Raw genomic sequence first — 21,386 nt, forward strand, 5'->3', positions numbered from 1 at the left:
ATGGATATTTGTTAGGTTATATAATGTTCGTGAAACCTTAAAGCTACAGAGTAGAAAATGTTCTATATACATGAGGAACCTACGTCTGCTTCTGGGGTCGATATGTAGTAGGTGGTAGAGGAAAACGAAGGAGCCTCGTTTTCGTCAAGGATAAGGATTTCTAAAGATGATGTTGATGACGTAATCCCGTCAGTGACGACATAGACAATGGTGAAGTTGTGATCTGTCAGGTACTCGTAGTCAAGTGTAGCCGAGGAGAGTAGGTATACTGTAGTATCTGAAACAGTAAATAGTCAAGTGTAGCCGAGGTGTGTAGGTATACTGTAGTATCTGAAACAGTAAATAGTCAAGTGTAGCCGAGGTGAGTAGGTACACTGTAGTATCTGAAACAGTAAATAGTCAAGTGTAGCCGAGGTGTGTAGGTATACTGTAGTATCTGAAACAGTAAATAGTCAAGTGTAGCCGAGGTGAGTAGGTATACTGTAGTATCTGAAACAGTAAATAGTCAAGTGTAGCCGAGGTGAGTAGGTATACTGTAGTATCTGAAACAGTAAATAGTCAAGTGTAGCCGAGGTGAGTAGGTATAACTGTAGTATCTGAAACAGTAAATAGTCAAGTGTAGCCGAGGTGAGTAGGTATACTGTAGTATCTGAAACAGTAAATAGTCAAGTGTAGCCGAGGTGAGTAGGTATATACTGTAGTATCTGAAACAGTAAATAGTCAAGTGTAGCCGAGGTGAGTAGGTATACTGTAGTATCTGAAACAGTAAATAGTCAAGTGTAGCCGAGGTGAGTAGATATACTGTAGTATCTGAAACAGTAAAATAGTCAAGTGTAGCCGAGGTGTAGAAGGTATACTGTAGTATCTGAAACAGTAAATAGTCAAGTGTAGCCGAGGTGAGTAGGTATACTGTAGTATCTGAAACAGTAAATAGTCAAGTGTAGCCGAGGTGAGTAGGTATACTGTAGTATCTGAAACAGTAAATAGTCAAGTGTAGCCGAGGTGAGTAGGTATACTGTAGTATCTGAAACAGTAAATAGTCAAGTGTAGCCGAGGTGAGTAGGTATACTGTAGTATCTGAAACAGTAAATAGTCAAGTGTAGCCGAGGTGAGTAGGTATACTGTAGTATCTGAAACAGTAAATAGTCAAGTGTAGCCGAGGTGAGTAGGTATACTGTAGTATCTGAAACAGTAAATAGTCAAGTGTAGCCGAGGTGAGTAGGTATACTGTAGTATCTGAAACAGTAAATAGTCAAGTGTAGCCGAGGTGTGTAGGTATACTGTAGTATCTGAAACAGTAAATAGTCAAGTGTAGCCGAGGTGAGTAGGTATACTGTAGTATCTGAAACAGTAAATAGTCAAGTGTAGCCGAGGTGAGTAGGTATACTGTAGTATCTGAAACAGTAAATAGTCAAGTGTAGCCGAGGTGAGTAGGTATACTGTAGTATCTGAAACAGTAAATAGTCAAGTGTAGCCGAGGTGTGTAGGTATACTGTAGTATCTGAAACAGTAAATAGTCAAGTGTAGCCGAGGTGAGTAGGTATACTGTAGTATCTGAAACAGTAAATAGTCAAGTGTAGCCGAGGTGAGTAGGTATACTGTAGTATCTGAAACAGTAAATAGTCAAGTGTAGCCGAGGTGAGTAGGTATACTGTAGTATCTGAAACAGTAAATAGTCAAGTGTAGCCGAGGTGAGTAGGTATACTGTAGTATCTGAAACAGTAAATAGTCAAGTGTAGCCGAGGTGAGTAGTAGGTATACTGTAGTATCTGAAACAGTAAATAGTCAAGTGTAGCCGAGGTGAGTAGGTATACTGTAGTATCTGAAACAGTAAATAGTCAAGTGTAGCCGAGGTGAGTAGGTATACTGTAGTATCTGAAACAGTAAATAGTCAAGTGTAGCCGAGGTGAGTAGGTATACTGTAGTATCTGAAACAGTAAATAGTCAAGTGTAGCCGAGGTGAGTAGGTATACTGTAGTATCTGAAACAGTAAATAGTCAAGTGTAGCCGAGGTGAGTAGGTATACTGTAGTATCTGAAACAGTAAATAGTCAAGTGTAGCCGAGGTGAGTAGGTATACTGTAGTATCTGAAACAGTAAATAGTCAAGTGTAGCCGAGGTGTGTAGGTATACTGTAGTATCTGAAACAGTAAATAGTCAAGTGTAGCCGAGGTGAGTAGGTATACTGTAGTATCTGAAACAGTAAATAGTCAAGTGTAGCCGAGGTGAGTAGGTATACTGTAGTATCTGAAACAGTAAATAGTCAAGTGTAGCCGAGGAGAGTAGGTATACTGTAGTATCTGAAACAGTAAATAGTCAAGTGTAGCCGAGGTGAGTAGGTATACTGTAGTATCTGAAACAGTAAATAGTCAAGTGTAGCCGAGGTGAGTAGGTATACTGTAGTATCTGAAACAGTAAATAGTCAAGTGTAGCCGAGGTGAGAGTAGGTATACTGTAGTATCTGAAACAGTAAATAGTCAAGTGTAGCCGAGGTGAGTAGGTATACTGTAGTATCTGAAACAGTAAATAGTCAAGTGTAGCCGAGGTGAGTAGGTATACTGTAGTATCTGAAACAGTAAATAGTCAAGTGTAGCCGAGGTGAGTAGGTATACTGTAGTATCTGAAACAGTAAATAGTCAAGTGTAGCCGAGGAGAGTAGGTATACTGTAGTATCTGAAACAGTAAATAGTCAAGTGTAGCCGAGGTGAGTAGGTATACTGTAGTATCTGAAACAGTAAATAGTCAAGTGTAGCCGAGGTGAGTAGGTATACTGTAGTATCTGAAACAGTAAATAGTCAAGTGTAGCCGAGGTGAGTAGGTATACTGTAGTATCTGAAACAGTAAATAGTCAAGTGTAGCCGAGGTGAGTAGGTATACTGTAGTATCTGAAACAGTAAATAGTCAAGTGTAGCCGAGGTGAGTAGGTATACTGTAGTATCTGAAACAGTAAATAGTCAAGTGTAGCCGAGGTGAGTAGGTATACTGTAGTATCTGAAACAGTAAATAGTCAAGTGTAGCCGAGGTGAGTAGGTATACTGTAGTATCTGAAACAGTAAATAGTCAAGTGTAGCCGAGGTGAGTAGGTATACTGTAGTATCTGAAACAGTAAATAGTCAAGTGTAGCCGAGGTGAGTAGGTATACTGTAGTATCTGAAACAGTAAATAGTCAAGTGTCGAGGTGGTAGTATAGTGTAGTATCTGAAAGTAAAGTCAAGTGTAGCAGGTGAGTAGGTATACTGTAGTATCTGAAACAGTAAATAGTCAAGTGTAGCCGAGGTGAGTAGGTATACTGTAGTATCTGAAACAGTAAATAGTCAAGTGTAGCCGAGGAGAGTAGGTATACTGTAGTATCTGAAACAGTAAATAGTCAAGTGTAGCCGAGGTGAGTAGGTATACTGTAGTATCTGAAACAGTAAATAGTCAAGTGTAGCCGAGGTGAGTAGGTATACTGTAGTATCTGAAACAGTAAATAGTCAAGTGTAGCCGAGGTGAGTAGGTATACTGTAGTATCTGAAACAGTAAATAGTCAAGTGTAGCCGAGGTGAGTAGGTATACTGTAGTATCTGAAACAGTAAATAGTCAAGTGTAGCCGAGGAGAGTAGGTATACTGTAGTATCTGAAACAGTAAATAGTCAAGTGTAGCCGAGGTGAGTAGGTATACTGTAGTATCTGAAACAGTAAATAGTCAAGTGTAGCCGAGGTGAGTAGGTATTCTGTAGTATCTGAAACAGTAAATAGTCAAGTGTAGCCGAGGTGAGTAGGTATAGTGTAGTATCTGAAACAGTAAATAGTCAATGTGTAGCCGAGGTGAGTAGGTATACTGTAGTATCTGAAACAGTAAATAGTCAAGTGTAGCCGAGGTGAGTAGGTATACTGTAGTATCTGAAACAGTAAATAGTCAAGTGTAGCCGAGGTGAGTAGGTATACTGTAGTATCTGAAACAGTAAATAGTCAAGTGTAGCCGAGGAGAGTAGGTATACTGTAGTATCTGAAACAGTAAATAGTCAAGTGTAGCCGAGGTGAGTAGGTATACTGTAGTATCTGAAACAGTAAATAGTCAAGTGTAGCCGAGGTGAGTAGGTATACTGTAGTATCTGAAACAGTAAATAGTCAAGTGTAGCCGAGGTGAGTAGGTATACTGTAGTATCTGAAACAGTAAATAGTCAAGTGTAGCCGAGGTGAGTAGGTATACTGTAGTATCTGAAACAGTAAATAGTCAAGTGTAGCCGAGGTGAGTAGGTATACTGTAGTATCTGAAACAGTAAATAGTCAAGTGTAGCCGAGGAGAGTAGGTATTCTGTAGTATCTGAAACAGTAAATAGTCAAGTGTAGCCGAGGTGAGTAGGTATACTGTAGTATCTGAAACAGTAAATAGTCAAGTGTAGCCGAGGTGAGTAGGATTACTGTAGTATCTGAAACAGTAAATAGTCAAGTGTAGCCGAGGTGAGTAGGTATACTGTAGTATCTGAAACAGTAAATAGTCAAGTGTAGCCGAGGTGAGTAGGTATACTGTAGTATCTGAAACAGTAAAATAGTCAAGTGTAGCCGAGGTGATAGTAGGTATACTGTAGTATCTGAAACAGTAAATAGTCAAGTGTAGCCGAGGTGAGTAGGTATACTGTAGTATCTGAAACAGTAAATAGTCAAGTGTAGCCGAGGTGAGTAGGTATACTGTAGTATCTGAAACAGTAAATAGTCAAGTGTAGCCGAGGTGAGTAGGTATACTGTAGTATCTGAAACAGTAAATAGTCAAGTGTAGCCGAGGTGAGTAGGTATACTGTAGTATCTGAAACAGTAAATAGTCAAGTGTAGCCGAGGTGAGTAGGTATACTGTAGTATCTGAAACAGTAAATAGTCAAGTGTAGCCGAGGTGAGTAGGTATACTGTAGTATCTGAAACAGTAAATAGTCAAGTGTAGCCGAGGTGTGTAGGTATACTGTAGTATCTGAAACAGTAAATAGTCAAGTGTAGCCGAGGTGTGTAGGTATACTGTAGTATCTGAAACAGTAAATAGTCAAGTGTAGCCGAGGTGTGTAGGTATACTGTAGTATCTGAAACAGTAAATAGTCAAGTGTAGCCGAGGTGTGTAGGTATACTGTAGTATCTGAAACAGTAAAGGTTTGTCTAATTTATTTATTCAATTAAATAATAAATAAAACCAGATATTTTAATGAATAATAAACATTTATATAATATACAATTATGGCCCTCTGTGGAGAACTGTCTCCTTGGAATGAGTTATTTTCTCGAGGGCTAACAAATCCATAAATGTGTTATATCTACAAGCTATCTAAATCCCTGGTAAAATGGTAAAAGAACTCATGAAGATATTTCCCAACAACGTTGCTAAATTCTTGTGGCTGCAAAAAAAGCAACAGTGTTGCCATTGTTCGTTGAAGTTACAGATGACGTCAACTTCCGGTGACGTGCGGAGCTTCCCAGGGTTTATTTCCCTGGGGTTATTTCCATCAGAAGTCATTTCGCACGCTTTCCAATTCCGGTGAAATATCTAACTTATTCAATGTCATGTGATTAAGTTTAATCCAATCAGAATATTCTAAATGAAAGTGGGGTATAATAATAAATAATTTCAGATTTTTTTTTTATTCAAGGAAATATATACAGTAAAGGTTATCTACTTCAATTGATTCAATCAAACAAGTAATACCAAATAAACAGTAAAATTATCTTATTTACTTATTCAATTAGATAACACTAAATTGTTATCAAAGAAATAATAAACGGTAAAAGGTCATTTAATTAATTTATGTAAACAAATAATGTAATATGGTTATTCAATGAAATAATAAATAGTAAAGACTTATTTGATTTTTTATTCAATTAATGATAACACTTATTTGATTTTTTATTCAATTAATGATAACAGATGTTTATTCAGTGAAGCTATAAACAGGACAAGTTTAATTTTATATATTTAATTTGTTAGATTATGTGAATAATACCAGATTTATTTAACCAATTAAATGATAAACAATACTAGTCAATAGAATGACAAACGATATTTAATGATCATTCTTTATAATTGATTATTAGAATTCCGTAATTAGCCTCCTAAAACTCATTATTGTTTCTATTTTCTGAATGAATTTTAACGATGTGTTTTGTGGACATCTTGAGCTTAGTATGTGTAACCCCATGATTCAAGCGATCATTAGACAAATCAGAGTTTGGCAACAATTTCGAAATCAAAATAAAATTATTTTTAATCTACTAATCACCTTGACAATCTACTTAACATACTTGCCAGTTTAAGACTTAGACCATATAATAAGTTCTTTAACTAATTAAGCATTGATGTCACTATTTTTTTTAATTTTACCGGGGTATGAAAAAAAATTGTTTGCAAACTGTATGAATCCGCGTAGCGGATTCTCACAAAAGTTTGCAAACATTTTTTTTTCATAACCCGATAAAATTAAAAAATAGTGACATCAATACTTATGATTAATTTTATACTCTATTTGATAAAATGAAGTATGTTTAAATGTAACATTTTAGTGGTTATTCAAGGGATTCTTTTTATCGAATCAATACGCAACGTCAACGTCTCAATTGTGACGTCACGATCACGTCGGGGTTTCGCGTCATTCTCAGATTTTTTTTCATAGTGGTATGCAAAAAAATATTGGCCAATCAGAAAGCCAGATTTGGAATGAAAACAAAGAAAAATTAATTATTTGAACATGAAAATTTCTTCATTCATAATATTATATTTAGCTTTATCACCATTTGAACAACTGGGCCCTGATAAACAGTTACTACCTGAGGAGTTGAATCCAAACAGAATCCCACCAGATGTGGGCAGCAAGGTGTGGACGGACACAGTCGGTGTATCGTTGACATCCGGGTCACTGAAGGAAAGCTGGTAAAGCCTACTTCCTGGGATAGCTGTTTCCGGTACAAACAATGTTTTCGGTAAGTTCGAAAACGAGGGCGCAGAGTTATGATCTGTTTAATAGTAATATGAGTAATATGATTACTCTGCTAACATTAAAGCATTCTAAAGAAAATGTCCAAAGTGTGTTCTATTTAATTATCCTCGTTTCAAGTTTATAATTGTTTTGTTGAAAAGAACTGTATTATAAAAGATTGATTCCTAAAATCATAGAAAGTAAACGCAAAAAAACAAAGGTTTTATCATTTATGTATAGCTATATCAATTAATATATTTATATTGTGTATTCTGAGTGGTTATCACAATACGTACCAGTGTATTCTGAGTGGTTATCACAATACGTACCAGTGTATTCTGAGTGGTTATCACAATACGTACCAGTGTATTCTGAGTGGTTATTACATTACGTACCAGTGTATTCTGAGTGGTTATCACAATACGTACCAGTGTATTCTGAGTGGTTATTACATTACGTACCAGTGTATTCTGAGTGGTTATTACATTACGTACCAGTGTATTCTGAGTGGTTATCACAATACGTACCAGTGTATTCTGAGTGGTAGATCACAATACGTACCAGTGTATTCTGAGTGGTTATTACAATTACGTACCAGTGTATTCTGAGTGGTTATCACACAATACGTACAGTGTATTCTGAGTGGTTATTACATTACGTACCAGTGTATTCTGAGTGGTTATCACAATACGTACCAGTGTATTCTGAGTGGTTATCACAATACGTACCAGTGTATTCTGAGTGGTTATTATCATTACGTACAGTGTATTCTGATTCACAACGTACAGTGTGTATTCTGAGTGGTAGATCACAATACGTACCAGTGTATTCTGAGTGGTTATTACAATACGTACCAGTGTATTCTTCACAATACGTACACAGTGTAATTCTGAGTTTTTATTACAATACGTACCCAGTGTACGTTATTACATTACGTGTACCAGTGTATTCCTGAGTGGTTATCACAATACGTACCAGTGTAATTCTGAGTGGTTTATTACATTACGTACAGTGTATTCTGAGTGGTTATTACATTACGTACCAGTGTATTCTGAGTGGTTATCACAATACGTACCAGTGTATTCTGAGTGGTTATCACAATACGTACCAGTGTATTCTGAGTGGTTATCACAATACGTACCAGTGTGTATTACCTGAGTGGTTATACGTACAGTGTATTATGAGTTTTTATATTACAATACGTACCAGTGTATTCTGAGTGGTTATTACATTACGTACCAGTGTATTCTGAGTGGTTATTACAATTACGTACCAGTGTATTCTGAGTGGTTATTACATTACGTACCAGTGTATTCTGAGTGGTTATTACATTACGTACCAGTGTATTCTGAGTGGTTATCACAATACGTACCAGTGTATTCTGAGTGGTTATCACAATACGTACCAGTGTATTCTGAGTGGTTATTACATTACGTACCAGTGTATTCTGAGTGGTTATCACAATACGTACCAGTGTATTCTGAGTGGTTATTACATTACGTACCAGTGTATTCTGAGTGGTTATCACAATACGTACCAGTGTATTCTGAGTGTTTATTACATTACGTACCAGTGTATTCTGAGTGGTTATTACATTACGTACCAGTGTATTCTGAGTGGTTATTACATAATTACCAGTAAGGACGATAGTTAGTAGGGCTGGTCCTACAGTATTCCTGCTATCCGCCACACTCACAGATAACATATACGATCCCACTGTCTCATCCTCTAAACTTTTCGTGGTCACAATACGGCCGTCTGAAACAAGGACACATATGATATCGCGATTCCGTCCTTATTGTAACGAGCTTACAAATGTCTGTAAAATAGAAGAATAGTCTTATTAGGAATAGATGGCCTAACGCTTTGCTGACTGAATAATACAATGCCGTAATTATTTCAAACTAAGATAGACCCACGTAAAATTTGAAATTGCTTAAAATTGACATCATCGATTGCCACGTAATCAGCATACACTGTAGACTGTGGTTTATTTGATATGATCTGTGTCGTTTTCCTAAAGAAAATCAATCCGGAAATTTCGTCCAATCATAGTGCTTTGGAAGAGGCATGTTCCCTGTTTGAATTTGAATAGAATTTCCTGTCATTCAAATCAATGTTCTTTACAATTCAATCAGATATGTTACACACTATATATGTGGTGAGTTGTTACCTGGGTACATGATGAATGGACAAGCCGAGCACGTCATACTGACAGTGGTGATGTTATCATCAGGGTCTGAAGCCGACACGCTGAACACTGTCACAGAGGTGGCCGTCAACTTGGCGGACACCGTCACAGCACCTGTACAACAGAAGTAAAAATGTGTGGTGATTGGTCACAGAGGTGCCCGTCAACTTGGCAGACACCGTCACAGCACCTGTACAACAAAACTAAAAATGTGTGTTTATTGGTAAAAATGGGAGGATATCAACTTGGCGGACACCGTCACAACACCTGTACAACAAAAGTAAAAATATGTGGTGATTGGTCACAGAGAAGGCCGTCAACTTGGTGGAAACTGTTACCGCACTTGTACAACAAAGGTAAAAATAAGTGACGATTAGTAAAAGGGAGAATGTCAGCTTAGCGGAAACTGTTACCGCACCTGTACAGCAATCACGTGTAGCGTAGTACAATAAAGTGTAGCGTAAAGGAGTGTACCAAGTGCAGCGAAGTACTATCAAACGTAACGTAGTGCATGGCGTAGTTTTATACCTGGGAGGTTGGTGATGACTGGCGACTGGTTCTGTAGTACCAGTATGACCACTGTACTGTTGATGGTGTTATAGCCGTCTGTACAGTGGGCAGTCAGTGTGTAGGAGGACTGGTTGGTGTGGGACAGGCCAGGACTGCCTTTGTAACACACGTAGTCACCTGTGTGGAACAAACTTCACTATACTCTTGAATGGATGATAATATACAAAGCAAACATACGAAAACGATAATAATGATGAAGACGACAATTTGACGTCGACCACGACAATGTTAAAAATGAAATGACGATGACGATGATGGTGATGACGACGACGACGAACACGATGATGCTGATGATGGTGATGAACATGATGATGATGATGATGATGATGATGATGAACATGATGATGATGATGATGATGATGATGATGATGATGATGATGATGAACATGATGATGATGATGAACATGATGATGATGATGAACATGATGATGATGATGAACATGGTGATGATGATGAACATGATGATGATGATGAACATGATGATGATGATGAACATGATGATGATGATGAACATGATGATGATGATGAACATGGTGATGATGATGAACATGATGATGATGATGAACATGATGATGATGATGATGAACATGGTGATGATGATGAACATGATGATGATGATGAACATGATGATGATGATGAACATGATGATGATGATGATGATGATGATGATGAACATGATGATGATGATGATGAACATGGTGATGATGATGAACATGATGATGATGATGAACATGATGATGATGATGAACATGGTGATGATGATGAACATGATGATGATGATGAACATGATGATGATGATGATGAACATGGTGATGATGATGAACATGATGATGATGATGAACATGATGATGATGATGAACATGATGATGATGATGATGATGATGATGATGATGATGATGATATGATGATGATGATGATGATGATGATGATGATGATGATGATGATGATGATGATGATGATGATGATGAGGATGATGATGATGATGATGATGATGATGATGATGATGATGATGATGATGATGATGATGATGATGATGGTGATGATGATGATGATGTGATGATGATGATGATGATGATGATGATGATGAGGTGATGATGATGATGATGATGATGATGTGATGATGATGATGATGATGATGATGATGATGATGATGATGATGATGATGATGATGATGATGATGATGAGTGATGATGATGATGATGATGATGATGATGATGATGATGATGATGATGATGATGATGATGATGATGATGATGATGATGACGACGACGACGATGATGATGATGATGATGATGATGATGATGATGATGACGACGACGACGATGATGATGATGATGATGATGATGATGATGATGATAATGACGACGACGACGATGATGATGATGATGATGACATACTTGCGGCCTCCTTCTTTAATATAGAATGGCGAGTCTATCGGAAGAGAGCAGGCTACAGAGTCGCCTTCAACATCTGTAATTTGGTACCCATGCAGAGTTGTTTCCCCTGTCGTGTCCTCATGAATTGATTTTGTGGTAGGGAGGCCTTGTAAAACAGGAGACTGGAAAAGTTACACGGTAATGTAAGTATACGCGGTATTGTAAGTATACACGGTAATGTAAGTATAAACTATATTGTAAGTATACACGGTATTGTAAGTATACACGGTAATGTAAGTATACACGGTATTGTAAGTATACACGGTATTGTAAGTATATACGGTATTATAAGTATACACGGTATTTTAAGTATAAACGGTATTGTAAGTATCAACGGTATTGTAAGTATACAAGGTATTGTAAGTACACTTAAAACAGGAGACTGGAAAAGTTACACGGTAATGTAAGTATAAACGGTATTGTAAGTATACACGGTAATGTAAGTATAAACGGTTTTGTAAGTATAAACGGTATTGTAAATATACACGGTATTGTAAGTATACACGGTATTGTAAGTATATACGGTATTGTAAGTACACATAAAACAGGAGGCTTGATAAGTTACACGGTATTGTAAGTATACACAGTATTGTAAGTATACACGGTAATGTAAGTATAAACGGTATTGTAAGTATACACGGTATTGTAAGTACACATAAAACAGGAGGCTTGAGAAGTTACACGGTATTGAAAGTATACACGGTATTGTAAGTATACACGGTATTGTAAGTACACATAAAACTGGAGGCTTGAGAAGTTACACGGTATTGTAAGTATACACGGTATTGTAAGTATACACGGTATTGTAAGTATATACGGTATTGTAAGTATACACGGTATTGTTAGTATATAGGTATTGTAAGTACACATAAAACAAGAGGCTTGAGAAGTTACACGGTATTGTAAGTATACACGGTATTGTAAGTATACACGGTAATGTAAGTATAAACGGTATTGTAAGTATACACGGTATTGTAAGTACACATAAAACAGGAGGCTTGAGAAGTTACACGGTATTGTAAGTATACACGGTATTGTAAGTATACACGGTATTGTAAGTATACACGGTATTGTAAGTATATACGGTATTGTAAGTATACACGGTATTGTAAGTATACACGGTATTGTAAGTATACACCGTATTGTAAGTATACACGGAATTATAAGTATACACGGCATTGTAAGTATACACGGTATTGTAAGCATATACGGTATTGTAAGTATACACGGTATTGTAAGTATACATGGTATTGTACGTATACACGGTATTGTAAGTATACACGGTATTGTAAGTACACATAAAACAGGAGGCTTGAGAAGTTACACGGTATTGTAAGTATACACGGTATTGTAAGTATACACGGTATTGTAAGTATACACGGTATTGTAAGTATACACGGTATTGTAAGTATACACGGTATTGTAAGTACACATAAAACAGGAGGCTTGAGAAGTTACACGGTATTGTAAGTATACACGGTATTGTAAGTATAGACGGTATTGTAAGTATACACGGTATTGTAAGTATACACGGTATTGTAAGGATACACGGTATTGTAAGTATACACGATATTGTAAGTATACACGGTATTGTAAGTATATACGGCATTGTGAGTATACACGGTATTGTAAGTACAAACGGTATTGTAAGTAAACACGGTATTGTAAGTATACACGGTATTATAAGTATACACGGTATTGTAAGTATACACGGTATTGTAAGCATAAACGGTATTGTAAGTATACACGGTATTATAAGTATACACGGTATTGTAAGTATAAACGGTATTGTAAGTACACATAAAACAGGAGGCTTGAGAAGTTACACGGTATTGTAAGTATACACGGTATTGTAAGTAAACACGGTATTGTAAGTATACACGGTATTGTAAGTATGAACGGCATTGTAAGTATACACGGTATTGTAAGTATACACGGCATTGTAAGTATACACGGTATTGTAAATATACACGGTATTGTAAGTACACTTAAAAATGGAGGCTGGAGAAGTTACACGGTATTATATACAACAGTAGATCATCACGGAGGAACACATAAGATAGCAGAAAACAGTAGATTTGGACAATCTATGAAAATAAGGCGCATGCCTTAGAAATATAGAAATACAGTTAACTGTAAAAAATATCTGTACAAAAGTATATAATTAATCAGCACACCTTTGCAAGTACAATTTGATATTTTGATACAGATTTGGCCATATTATGCGCTTATTCATGCATGTTAATACCATGGTAACAACAAAAAAAAATACCTGAAAAATTCCAAAATATTATGATTTTTAGCACAAAATTGCAGAGAATTGTACACAATTTTTTTTCGTAAGACCTGCCTTAAATTGAGCACTTCTATCACATTGGCAAAATAAGCATATTTCATATATCGATTGTGTAGATTTTTCAATATTTTTGCCTAAACCCGCGCCATGGATTTTTCTTCAAGCAAAGCTAGCATTTCGGGTCAAGACGCACTTTCGGAGGAGCCCAGAATTGTAATCTCTAACCCATTTTTGTTATGTTTATTTAAAAAAATGAAACTTCAATCAAACCCTCCATATTGGATGTACCAATTTCAGAATATATTTGATTTTTAATTTTTATTCATTGCTCAAAACAGGAGCTCCACACTTAATGAAAATATAGAGCGGGGCCAGGCTGTTATTCTCTGGTCTGCTACCAAAGATAAAATATATTGTCCTCGTACAAATCACAGAAAATGTTTAAACAAGTACTTTAGTTAAGTTCCTAAGACGTCTCCGGACGTTTGACATGATATGACATACTAGAATTATCATTCTATAATTACCTAATCGTGCTTGAAACAAATATTTTTATTGACTTAAGATGAAAACAAAATGTAACGTAGTATTTGTTGGCAAATAATAATGATGAAAATTAGAGAAAAGAGATTCCGGATACTCGGGATTTCTATTTAGTAGATTGAGTTCTAAATTAAATGTGACCCTGATGACTTCATAAGATCACCTGATTTTGAACGTTGACTGTCAGTGTTGTAGTGCTGGAGAGAAGACATCTATTGGTTACCGTGATATCGACTGTATACGTCCCAGGGACTATGGTAGTACTTGACGCTACGGTCACGGCACCTGAAAGTGAAAACAGCACATATAAATATAATCAAAAACGTCACATAAAATTATAAACTGAAACGTCAGTTACAATTGAAAACAAAACGTCGCTACCATTAAAAAACAAAAACGTCACCTTCAGTTACAAACACAAATTTCATCTTAAAATATAAACAAAAACGTCGCGTAAAATTATGAACAAAAAACGTCACCTACAATTATAAACAAAAACGTCATCTAATATTATGAACAAAACTGTCACCTAAAATTATAAACAAAACCGTCACCTACAATTATAAACAATAAAGTCACCTACAATTATAGAAAAAACGCCAGTTCCAATTAAAAACAAAAAACATCACTACAATTAAAAAAAAACATCACTACAATTAAAATAAAAAAATGTCACCTTGAATTATAAGCAAAAACGTCACCTACAATTATAAACAAAAACGTCGCCTAAAATTATAAACAAAAACGTCACCTACAATTATAAAAAAGTCAACTGAAATTATAAACAAAAACATTACCTGCAATTATAAATAAAAACGTCACTATAATTAAAAATAAAAACGTCAATACAATTATAAATAAAAAGTCGCCTAAAATTATAAACAAAAAACGTCACCTAAAATTATAATTAAAAACGTCATCTAAAATTATAAACTAAACGTCAGTTACTATAAAAAAACGTTACTACAATAAAAATAAAAATGCCACCTTGAATTATAAACAAAAACGTCAACTAAAATTATAAGCAAACCCGTCACCTACAATAATAAACAAAAACGAGATCTAAAATTATGAACAAAACTGTCACCTAAAATTATAAACAAAAACGTCACCTAAAATTATAAACAAATAGTCGCCTTAAATTAAAAACAAAACGTTCTTTACAATTATAAACAAAAACGTCACCTACCATTATAAAAAACGTCACCAAAAAATGAAACGTCAGTTACAATTTATAACAAAAACATCACTACAATTAAAAACAAAAAATGTCACCTTGAATTATAAACAAAAACGTCACTTACAATTATAAACAAAAAAAAGTCACCTACAATTATAGTAAAAAACGTCAGTTCCAATTAAAAAAAACACCAAAAAAACATCACTGCAATTAAAATAAAAAAATGTCACCTTGAATTATAAGCAAAAACGTCACCTATAAATATAAACAAACCCGTCACCTATAATTATAAACAAAAAATTCAACTAAAATTATAAACAAAAACGTCACCTTAAATTATAATCAAAAACAATTTAAAATTACAAACAAAAACATTAACTGCAATTATAAATAAAAACGTCACTACAATCAAAAATAAAAAACCAGTCACTACAACTATAAATAACAAGTCGCCTAAAATTATAAACAAAAAACGTCACCTAAAATTATAATTAAAAACGTCATCTAAAATTATAAACAAAACGTCAGTTACAATAAAAACAAAAACGTTACAATAAAAACAAAAACGTCACTACAATTAAAATAAAAAAACGTTACCTACAATTATAAACAAACCTTTCACCGACAATAATAAACAAAAAAGTCACCTAAAATAAACAAAAATGTTACTTAAAATTATAAACAAAAACGTCACCTACAATTATAAACAGAAACGTTCTTTACAATTTTAAACAAAAACGTCACCTAAAAATGATAAGTAAAAACGTCAATTACAATTATTAACAAAACCGTCACCTACAACTATAAACAAAACAGTCAACTTTAATTATAAACAAAAATGTCACCTACAATAATACACAAAAACGTTACCTAGAATTATACTGCGTTATTTATAAAACCTGTTCTAGGACTTAATTACATGCAGGAAAATTATTCGTATTAAAACATTACAGAACATTTTCTAAAACTCATTTTTAGAAAGTTGTAACAGAATTTTTGGAGGGCAGTGTATTACGATTTCTGTTGTTGTTTGGTGTTACTGTTGTTGTTTACAGTTTTTGTTGTTGTTGTTTACTGTTGTTGTTGTTGTTTACAGTTGTTGTTGTTGTTTGTTATTGGTGTTGTTACTGATCGATGTTTGTTGCTATTTATTGCTGTTGTTTTTATTTGTTGTTGTTGTTTACTGTTGTTGTTGTTGTTGTTTACTGTTGTTGTTGTTGTTGTTTACAGTTGTTGTTGTTGTTGTTTACAGTTGTTGTTGTTGTTGTTTACAGTTGTTGTTGTTGTTTGTTATTGGTGTTGTTACTGATCGATGTTTGTTGCTATTTGTTGCTGTTGTTGTTTAGTGTTGCTTGTTTTTATTGCTGTTGCTGTTGTTGACACAGTAGTATTTACCAGTGACACTGTCGACGGCGAAATAGATGGACACCACGCCCGTCTCCGAGAAGGTAAATGTGTCATACGAGTTTGTGTTGACCACCACCGGGACATACAGAGTAGATCCTTGGGGGAGATCAGAGGCAATGGTGACGTCAGTAGGTAAACCGCTCAATGTTGGCACACTGCCTGTCAAAAAAAGTACATTCAAACCTGTCAACAAAGACCTACCAAGGGAAAAAGTACATTGGTCATCTCAATACAGAGACCAAAACGCTTTGAAATGGTTCATTTAGAACATCGTTTAATGGTGTTGGGGGTCGTAAATACCAGATTTATTGTACAGAGTTGGCTGTTAAAGCAGTAGTACTTTCTATATTGACGTCATTATACACAGGCAATATTTCTTCAAATGAATTTCATGTGAACCGTGAAAAAAAGTGAAGTTGACATGTACTTTTACTCTTATAGTATATGGTATGAGTAAGCCATATTTTGACGTCATCAATGACGTCATAGTTTACCTTGAGCAGTGTACGCCTTTATAGCAAAGGTACGGTCATTGTCCTGCTTTTCTAGCGTTACGGTCTCGCCGACGTTTGTATTGGTCATATCCTCCATGTAGTAATTGTTATCAAAAGAAGCTCCTCCCTTCGCGTAGGCCACCAGAATGTCGAGGTCACTGCAATACCTGATACCGACATGGCTCATTTAGATAAAAATTCCAGGTTTCTTGGATTAGTCGTTTTCGGTTATCATAAGGTTCTCATAAGCCTTAAATTCAAAATTTTAAGGTATTATCACTAAAACGTCGACAAAAAAACGTGTAATGGTACTGTAAGTGAAGGGGCATGATGGAGACGATCACGTGATGTAGGAGAAGATCACGTGACCAGCAAGAGATGAATGAGGCGATCACATGACAACAGATTTACATGGCGTTAACGTGAAATTGTTTGCTAGTGGTGCTAGTACGGTTTGAGCGTTATGAGTATTTTAGCTTTTTTCGGCGTCCAATATATCGTTTTGTCTGTTGTCAGTGACGTCAGAAGTGCCTGTAATAGTCATAATTTAAACGTCAAATATTACTAATGTATATTTTTACTGAAATTTTTCCATTTTTACTCAAAACGACAGATACATATGGTACCATCAATTATATTTCTGTTTTATTGATCAATAAAATTTTATTTATTTTATTTACCAGCCGATCCTGTAACCTGGCTCTACGATTATCTGTTCCGCTTCCGGTATATTAAAGGTAAGTAACTCTCCTAATTCTTCGCCACCAGGAGGGTTTACGGACGCTAAAATTGAATATATCCATATATAAATGTAGTATGTCCTTTTAATGAAACAAAATTAAAATTCAATCCATAAACAAATACATCCCCTGAAGAGCAACGATTAACAAGGTCATCAGTTGGTCATTCTAAATACGTTTTCTGCTTCTTTAGTCGTTATGTTGACAGACCTACATGTATGACTGTGCGCTATTTTGACTGACCTATGACCTGTCTGGGTGGTAAGTACGCTATATTAACTGACCTATGACCTCTCCGCTATTTTGAATAACCTATGAGCTGTATTTTTTTTTTTTTACTAACCTATGACCCGGACGTTTTTGCCGACTAGGCGCTCATTGTCGCCGCCCATCGACTGCCACACCATTAGTTCTATGGCGCCAGTGTATCCAGCTCGGATCTCCCAGGACGTGATAACTCCACAGCAATGGAACGTGTACAGCGACTCCCGGACCACGTACCCACGGGCTGAAAAACAACAATAACATCAACACACTGGAACGTGTACAACAACTCCCGGACCACGTACCCACGGGCTGAAAAAACAACAATACCCATCAACACACATGAACGTGTACAGCGACTCCCGGACCACGTACCCACGGGCTGAAAAACAACAATACCCATCAACACACATGAACGTGTACAGCGACTCCCGGACCACGTACCCACGGGCTGAAAAAACAATACCCATCAACACACATGAACGTGTACAGCGACTCCCGGACCACGTACCCACGGGCTGAAAAAACAATACCCATCAACACACATGAACGTGTACAGCGACTCCCGGACCACGTACCCACGGGCTGAAAAAACAATATCCATCAACACACTGGAACGTGTACAACAACTCCCGGACCACGTACCCACGGGCTGAAAAACAACAATACCCATCAACACACTGGAACGTGTACAACAACTCCCGGACCACGTACCCACGGGCTGAAAAAACAATACCCATCAACACACATGAACGTGTACAACAACTCCCGGACCACGTACCCACGGGCTGAAAAAACAATACCCATCAACACACATGAACGTGTACAACAACTCCCGGACCACGTACCCACGGGCTGAAAAAACAATACCCATCAACACACATGAACGTGTACAACAACTCCCGGACCACGTACCCACGGGCTGAAAAAACAATACCCATCAACACACATGAACGTGTACAACAACTCCCGGACCACGTACCCACGGGCTGAAAAAAACAATACCCATCAACACACATGAACGTGTACAGCGACTCCCGGACCACGTACCCACGGGCTGAAAAAACAACAAAAACAACAACACACATGAACGTGTACAGCGACTCCCGGACCACGTACCCACGGGCTGAAAAACAACAATAACATCAACACACTGGAACGTGTACAGCGACTCCCGGACCACGTACCCACGGGCTGAAAAAAACAATACCCATCAACACACATGAACGTGTACAGCGACTCCCGGACCACGTACCCCACGGGCTGAAAAAACAATACCCATCAACACACATGAACGTGTACAGCGACTCCCGGACCACGTACCCACGGGCTGAAAAACAACAATACCCATCAACACACTGGAACGTGTACAACAACTCCCGGACCACGTACCCACGGGCTGAAAAAACAACAATACCCATCAACACACATGAACGTGTACAACAACTCCCGGACCACGTACCCACGGGCTGAAAACAACAATACCCATCAACACACATGAACGTGTACAACAACTCCCGGACCACGTACCCACGGGCTGAAAAACAACAATACCCATCAACACACATGAACGTGTACAACAACTCCCGGACCACGTACCCACGGGCTGAAAAACAACAATACCCATCAACACACTGGAACGTGTACAACAACTCCCGGACCACGTACCCACGGGCTGAAAAAAAAATAAATACCCATCAACACACAATGAACGTGTACAACAACTCCCGGACCACGTACCCACGGGCTGAAAAAAACAATACCCATCAACACACATGAACGTGTACAACAACTCCCGGACCACGTACCCACGGGCTGAAAAAACAATACCCATCAACACACATGAACGTGTACAACAACTCCCGGACCACGTACCCACGGGCTGAAAAAAACAATACCCATCAACACACATGAACGTGTACAACAACTCCCGGACCACGTACCCACGGGCTGAAAAACAACAATACCCATCAACACACTGGAACGTGTACAACAACTCCCGGACCACGTACCCACGGGCTGAAAAACAACAATACCCATCAACACACTGGAACGTGTACAACAACTCCCGGACCACGTACCCACGGGCTGAAAAACAACAATAATCATCAACACACTATGGAACGTGTACAGCAACTCCCGGACCACGTACCCACGGGCTGAAAAACAACAATACCCATCAACACACTGAACGTGTACACAACTCCCGGACCACGTCCACGGGCTCCGAAATGTACCATTCACATGGAACGTGTACAAACAACTCCGGACCACGTACCCACGGGCTGAAAAACAACAATAACATCAACACACATGAACGTGTACAACAACTCCCGGACCACGTACCCACGGGCTGAAAAACAACAATACCCATTAACACACTGGAACGTGTACAACAACTCCCGGACCACGTACCCACGGGCTGAAAAACAACAATAACATCAACGCACTGGAACGTGTACAGCGACTCACCGGGACCACGTACTCCACGGGCTGAAATACATTGTAATAACACATCCCGGATACTGTACACTTACCGTTTTGTTACTCAACTTTTCTGACATTGTAAACACCCCGGGCTGAACTGTACAAACAATAACATCAAAACGCACACGTGTACAGCTACTCCAGGACCAATACCGGAATTGTACAAATACGGGACTACTGTTACACTTACCGTTATTGTTCTCTAGTTTTCGACCAATAAAATGTAAATACCCCGGGATACTGTACACTTACCGTTTTTGTTCTCTACTTTCTGACCAATAGAATTGTAAACACTCCCGGGATACTGTACACTTACCGTTTTTGTTCTCTACTTTCTGACCAATAGAATTGTAAACACCCCCGGGATACTGTACACTTACCGTTTTTGTTCTCTAGTTTCTGACCAATAGAATTGTAAACACTCCCGGGATACTGTACACTTACCGTTTTTGTTCTCTACTTTCTGACCAATAGAATTGTAAACACCCCCGGGATACTGTACACTTACCGTTTTTGTTCTCTAGTTTCTGACGCCAATAGAATTGTAAATACCCCCGGGATACTGTACACTTACCGTTTTTGTTCTCTACTTTCTGACCAATAGAATTGTAAATACACCCCGGGATACTGTACACTTACCGTTTTTGTTCTCTACTTTCTGACCAATAGAATTGTAAACAACCCCGGGATACTGTACACTTACCGTTTTTGTTCTCTAGTTTCTGACCAATAGAATTGTAAACACTCCCGGGATACTGTACACTTACCGTTTTTGTTCTCTACTTTCTGACCAATAGAATTGTAAACACTCCCGGGACTACGGTACACTTACCGTTTTTGTTCTCTA

The 21,386-nt window shown here is 37.3% G+C and overlaps 1 protein-coding gene across 1 annotated transcript; it reads right to left on the minus strand.

Moving 5' to 3' along the window:
• Window positions 1–62: 62 nt before the first annotated feature.
• Window positions 63–20,616, minus strand: LOC138309609 (protocadherin-16-like). The gene is made up of 18 exons (XM_069250833.1): window positions 20,590–20,616; window positions 20,331–20,337; window positions 20,020–20,140; window positions 19,721–19,727; window positions 19,376–19,451; window positions 19,172–19,246; window positions 18,631–18,773; window positions 18,428–18,503; window positions 18,132–18,296; window positions 17,729–17,831; window positions 17,049–17,215; window positions 16,543–16,713; window positions 14,232–14,252; window positions 9,651–9,809; window positions 9,105–9,236; window positions 8,567–8,689; window positions 6,783–6,968; window positions 63–277 (listed from the first exon to the last, which is right to left on the minus strand). The coding sequence occupies exons 1-18, from the start codon at window positions 20,614–20,616 to the stop codon at window positions 63–65; spliced, it is 1,974 nt and encodes a 657-aa protein (XP_069106934.1).
• Between the last annotated feature and the right edge of the window lie 770 nt (window positions 20,617–21,386).

This window comes from Argopecten irradians, chromosome 15, assembly GCF_041381155.1.
Source record: "Argopecten irradians isolate NY chromosome 15, Ai_NY, whole genome shotgun sequence".
Lineage (NCBI taxonomy): Eukaryota > Metazoa > Mollusca > Bivalvia > Pectinida > Pectinidae > Argopecten > Argopecten irradians.